The sequence below is a fragment of the Eubalaena glacialis genome, chromosome 13 (genome assembly GCF_028564815.1).
Source record: "Eubalaena glacialis isolate mEubGla1 chromosome 13, mEubGla1.1.hap2.+ XY, whole genome shotgun sequence".
Lineage (NCBI taxonomy): Eukaryota > Metazoa > Chordata > Mammalia > Artiodactyla > Balaenidae > Eubalaena > Eubalaena glacialis.
In genome coordinates this window covers 79812885-79818884 of record NC_083728.1, presented here as the reverse complement: position 1 = coordinate 79818884, position 6000 = coordinate 79812885, and the positions used below count along the sequence as shown (strand labels likewise).

Below are 6000 nucleotides of genomic sequence, written 5' to 3'. Positions count from 1 at the left end.
GTAAGAGTTGAAGATGTTCGCAAGAACGCAACATCAAGACAAGCTTTAACTCTACTCTGCTGATTGATACAAAATATGGTGAAAAACAATTTTAAATTGGGACACGAGGAACTTGTTTAGCACGACCAGAGTTATATATACCACGAAGTCTTCACCGTGAAGCCAGTTCCACTCTAGCGGAGAAAAGAGAAGCAGTAAACTGCTGGGTAGGCGGGAAGCACTGCTACAAGACGACCTTGTTGCACGGTTCTCCAGCGTTAGGACTTGTTTCTCCATAAATATCAGACATCTAATCAATGCTTTCTAGAGTTCTTTAACTATAGAAACAAGAACAATACATAGATAATAAAACAGGCATTGAAATATTCACATTCTTGGGAGAACATAAGCCTTGATGAAATCTGAATTAAGCTATCTTTTACAAAACTGGTTTAAACTGGTTGAAAGTACATTACAACTCAGATTTTATACCTGCCTTGGGCCAGAAGAATACATTGCATCAATTATGACAGTTAGTTGGAAACTGCTGAACAGTTGCTGACTCTGCACATTACAGTTTACAGAGCAGAGCCTGTCCCCTCCCTTCAAAAGAAGGCAAATAAAGCACTCAAAAGCTACCGGTCTCTTTTTACAATAATGATGAATGGAATTGGAAGCAAAAACATGGCTACTACTCCTCAATCTAAGGAATAAAATGATCATACAGAACCTTTCTATAGAATGCAAGTTTTCTACTTCATGCTAAGAAAGGAAGGAAGGACACTTCTGCCCAAGTTCAACACAAAAAATATTTGGTTTGAGATTTAAGACAGAAGGCACTTTGAACAATCTGATATAAGATGTTAACCGTAGAAACATACTGTCACTATTTCATTTGGGTTTATTCAGATCACTTTCAAAAACTCTGCATTTGGGTAGTTATTAGAGAGAGTACTGTATTTCACCTTGAAATATTTCTACCTTTAGTACTCCTCCCAGTTAAGCAAACTGAGCAGCATGTCAGCCCTAAAGTTTACAAATCCAGTATCTGACTCTAAAACAATTAAACTAGACGTCTGGTTAATTAGTGTAGAAAGAAACAGGGAAAACACTACAGAGTTACCCAAGAGCAATCCTACTCTGGAGCGACTGGGCTTATACTGATGATTTTAAAGTCAATACTGTTTGGTTGACTGGCACCAATGTTAAGGAAAATAATCTGCATGAAAATTCAACTGTTGTAAGAGATTTTACCTAAAAATGCCATATTAATATTTCCAGCATTTCTCCAAAGAAATCTACCCATTTTCCCATCTTTAGTATCCTGAAGGCCTTGGACTTGAAAGTCTGGTCACATGACTCATTCTGTAATGTTATAATTGATCCAGTTTTATGACTAGGTACAAGCTTGACTTGAATGTCCAAATTTAGTTTCCTCCTTTTGGAGGAAGGAGATGAAAGGGAACCAATCACCCTATTATTTTTGCTGTCAATGCTAGACCCACAGCTCTCAGTGCTTTTCACAAGATGCTCTGTATGGACTTAACTATTTTCACTATTTCTTCAGTCAACGTTGAGCTGACATTTCTTCATTGCTACACTTCAACTAAACTGTACAGTAAGTTCTGCAGGGATGGATCCAATATTTCTACCTTTATTTACAAATATCACATGAATGGATTCTAGTTGAATCTACATGTTTAAATCCATCAGCTAAAAACATTACATGTTGTAAACATGGCAATATTTAATACAGTAACTATTCTAAAATATTTTCATGTCATGATCACATTTGTTATAGCTGAAATTTAATTTATACACATTAGAGAATTACTAGCAATGGTTGCTCACATTACAATTGAGGGAAGGAGGCTAGGGCTACATTTATTATTTCAGAAACATCTCCAAAGTAAAGTTAAAGCTTGTCTTTGATTGGCTCGGCGTATCCTCTTTGTTTTTTTGTATCCATATTTAAAATGAAGATTGACACAGAAAATAGCTAGAGCCCCTTCTAATTTACAGGATTTTAAAAAATCAGTTTAAGATTCTTAGGGAAAGTGTCTGTTGTGAAGAAATAAAAAAAAAAAAAAAAAAAAAAACCAACCAAACTGCTGCAAAATAAACTTAATGGAAAAAGGGACTTCAGACTGTCAGTTAAGAGTTCGTCAGGTGGTTAGTCCTGCTTGGGCTGCAGTTGCCGTTTCCAGGCCTCATTCAAGTAAACTAGTCGTTTGTAGTTGATGATAAGAAGAATGAAGTTCAGCACGTATGTGATGACGCAGATTATGCAAAACTCCTTCAGCACAAAGTACAGGATGTAGGCCAGGTACAAAGACCCCACTACAGACATGATGGAGGATGTCATGAGGATTAAAGCTGCAACTGCACTTGCTGTCAGGCCTGCAAGAGAAAGAGACACTTGGCTCAATCAGACCTTGACACTGGAGAGAGAGTTTCTGAGTTAAAAGGTAACATTTTGTGATTTGCTGCAGTGTTGGAATACTGGTCTTACAACAAAACATTCTGAAATTGGAGGACAAAAACTACAGGTCTATTTTGTTAAGATTATGCAGGTTGACTCTGCACATAGGATACCAGTTTTATAGCTGCAATATTTTTGACTTGTCAATATTCTAGATGAAATATTAACTTATTTCATAAACCAGCCTCAGTTAAGGCACACAAAGAAAATATGCAGTCTCTCAATCACATTATGCAATGAGCAGATTTGTAAAACTGACAGCCCTACCTCCTCTAATGAATAAAGTAACATGAGGACCACAACCTTCTCATACAAGCAGGACACATTTGGTGAGACCCTCCCCCTGGCCTTTTCGCTATAGGTGGACTCCCCACCTGTGGAAAGTAAAATTTGCTTTCCCATGTTTAGACAAAAAAAAAAAAAAACCCATAATGGGAGATGATTACACCAACATGCTGCTGAAGAAAAAAAAAAAAAATCATGATGAACATTTCAGAAAGGGCTCACCCTGGGGCATAACAGAAACCGCATTTGGCCAGTTGGCCACATGTGGGTCAAACCAGATCAAGAAAAAAGGCAGTTACGTGTGCTAAGCTTGGTTCTCAAGACAAAGGCTTGCCTGAATTTTTGATGCTATCTGACATCTTCACATGTATTGTTTTGTAATTTCCTGTAGCCAACAGTATTGAGAACATGTGCATTTATTTTCAAGGACAGAGGAGACAGCAGAGCATATTAAACTACCTATACCCTCCTACCCAGCAAGTAATGGATAAGGATCACAGAAACAGGAAAAAATAAGAAAAGGTGATAGTGGTTTGAAGAGGTTAATTAAGAAGCTGAAATCCCCGCTGCAAGTAGAATGAGAAGTTGCCTGTGGGCTGCAGCTTGGCCATGGGGGCTGACTTGCCCCAACACCAGTCAGTACTAGAGAATATGATGCTTTAACAAGGCTCTTTAAGACTAAGATGCTGTTGCATTACTTATGCCACCTGCTTTTGTAAATAAAGATTTATCGTAACCCAGCCACGCTTATTCATCTATGTAATGTCCATGGCTTCTTTTGCACTAGAGTGACAGAGTTGAGCAGTTGCAACAGTCAGAAAAGCCTAAATTATTTCCTATCTGGCCCTTTACTAAAAAACATAGTTTGCTGACCTCATCTATGCTAACATCTAAAACCTCAGAAATTAATGCTGTCAGGGACTTCCCTGGCAGTCCAGTGGTTAAGACTCCGCACTTCCACTGCAGGGGGTGCGGGTTCGACCGCCGGTTGGGGAACTAACTAAAGTCCCACATGCCGTGTCGTATGGCCAAAAACTGGAAAAAAAAAAAAAAAAAAAATTAGTGCTGTCACCTTAATTTTATCTAAGAAAGTTAATTTCAAAATGATATGGGCGAGTTATTTACTCTCTCTCTGCAACTCTTTTCCTTAACTGTAAAACTGTGATGATAATCATGACTGCCTCCGAAGACTGTTGTGCAGACTAAAAGAGCTAATAGGATGGGAATTCCCTGGTGGTCCAGTGGTTAGGACTCGGTGCTTTCACTGCGGTGACCTGGGTTCGATCCCTGGTCGGGGAACTAAGATCCCGCAAGCCGAGAGGTGTGGCCAAAACCAAAAAACAAAACAAAACCAAAAAAGGCTGTATCTCGAACAACTTAGAAAGGAGTGAAGATGATGTGCTCTGGAAAACTATGTTTGAGGAGTTCAAATGTGCCACAGTGGTAAAGACACTGACACTAAAAATGCATGTGAATGCATAAAATGTGAATAGAAAAGATACATATGGGGACTTCCCTGGTGGCGCAGTGGTTAAGAATCCACCTGCCACTGCAGGGGACACGGGTTCGAGCCCTGGTCTGGGAAGATCCCACATGCCGCGGAGCAACTAAGCCTGTACGCCACAACTACTGAGCCTGCGCTCTAGAACCCACAAGCCACAACTACTGAAGCCCTCGTGCCTAGAGCCCGTGCTCCCCAACAAGAGAAGCCACCGCAATGAGAAGCCTACGCACCACAACGAAGAGTGGCCCCCGCTCGCCACAACTAGAGAAAGCCTGCGCGCAGCAATGAAGACCCAACGCAGCCAAAAATAAATAAATAAAAATAAATTTATAAAGATGCATATGATACACATGATTTAAAATGTGTATATAATGAAATTAACAAATTAAATATTGTAAACAGAAATTTGTTCAACCCCTATCTCCAAGAATTAACATAGTCAAAGCTTTTCTTAGGTTATTTTAATATGGGCTTATACTTTATATTCTTTAGAAATCCAAACAAAACAATTAAATGAAATAAAAAGTGAAAGTCTCAACCCTGGCCCCCAACCACCACACCATTTTCTGTGCATTTACATGCATATATATAAACATATACTTATCCTACATCTATTATACCACAATTTGCTTTTTTCACTAAACTAGTCTGTATCTTCCAGGGTTTGTACACTACTTTTCCCTTCAATGGCTACATAGTATTTTCTAGTATGCTTGTAACCTAATTTATTCAACCATTACATTTTGCTAAGCTACTTCCAATTTTTTGCTATTTTAAACTGTACTGCTGTGAATATCCTTGTGCATATTTTCATATTTCTGCAGGATATACAGATATGGAATTGGGCAAACATGAGGGAGTATTGAGAAAAACTGATACACAATTTGCCTTGTAATAAATCTACTGCAGCTAGACAGAAGACCTGGCAGATAACAGGATAAAATATTAACAATTGAAATGCAAGGACAAAAAAGGATGGATTTAACTCTAAAAGTATGAAAACTTTTGTACAATCAAAACTCATGAAACTAACATTAAAAAAGGATAAAGAATGGGTAAAATGTCTGTAACAAATATGAAGTGTACTATTATCAGGATCCCAATAACTAAATTGGCAATAAAAGTAAATTAAAATACAGTAAAATTAAAATAATGGCTACTAATATGTAACTACTGAATTAGAAATTTTACAGAAAAAACTTTAAAAAATGAGGATGGATGAAGCTTTGGGGAAACCTGACAACTGAGGGAAGAGCAGTTTGGTTATACCTATTAAAATCCATACCAAAAAAAATCTATGTTTGTTGATTCATTCATCCTACAGTTAGATATTTATTTTGCAGAAATAATTCAAAGAGGGAAGGGGGTATGAGAAGGGGACTTTAAACAAAGTTGATCACTGCAGTGTTATTTAAGATATTAAAAAAATCTGAAGCCTTGATGTTCACAATAACAAAACACTTAAGAGGATAGACAATATAAGAGAGTTCACATAAAATTAAGTGAAAAAAGTAGACTACAATGGCAATAGTGGCTATGTAAAGGTGATGGAATTACGACTGAATATCATATACCATTAATGTTTTCTCGATGCATAATATTTTAAAATAGCTATAGAGTATACAAAATAATAAGGGAAAAGGTTTCCAGGGCAAACTGTTTGGAGTAATAATTTCCCTGAATGGGACTTGTTTTTCTAGGCATCATGGGATGCTGCTATCCCTGATTAAACACCAACAGATACCAAGTT

General features: G+C 37.6%; 1 protein-coding gene across 1 annotated transcript in view; it reads right to left on the bottom strand.

Annotated features, from left to right (window-relative positions):
• Positions 1 to 1720: 1720 nt before the first annotated feature.
• Positions 1721 to 6000, bottom strand: part of VKORC1L1 (vitamin K epoxide reductase complex subunit 1 like 1) — a 56044-nt gene continuing 51764 nt past the window's right edge. The window contains exon 3 of the mRNA XM_061208196.1: positions 1721 to 2379. Coding sequence (XP_061064179.1) covers positions 2153 to 2379 — 227 coding nt within the window. The 3' untranslated portion in view covers positions 1721 to 2152. The remainder of the gene's footprint in view (positions 2380 to 6000) is intronic.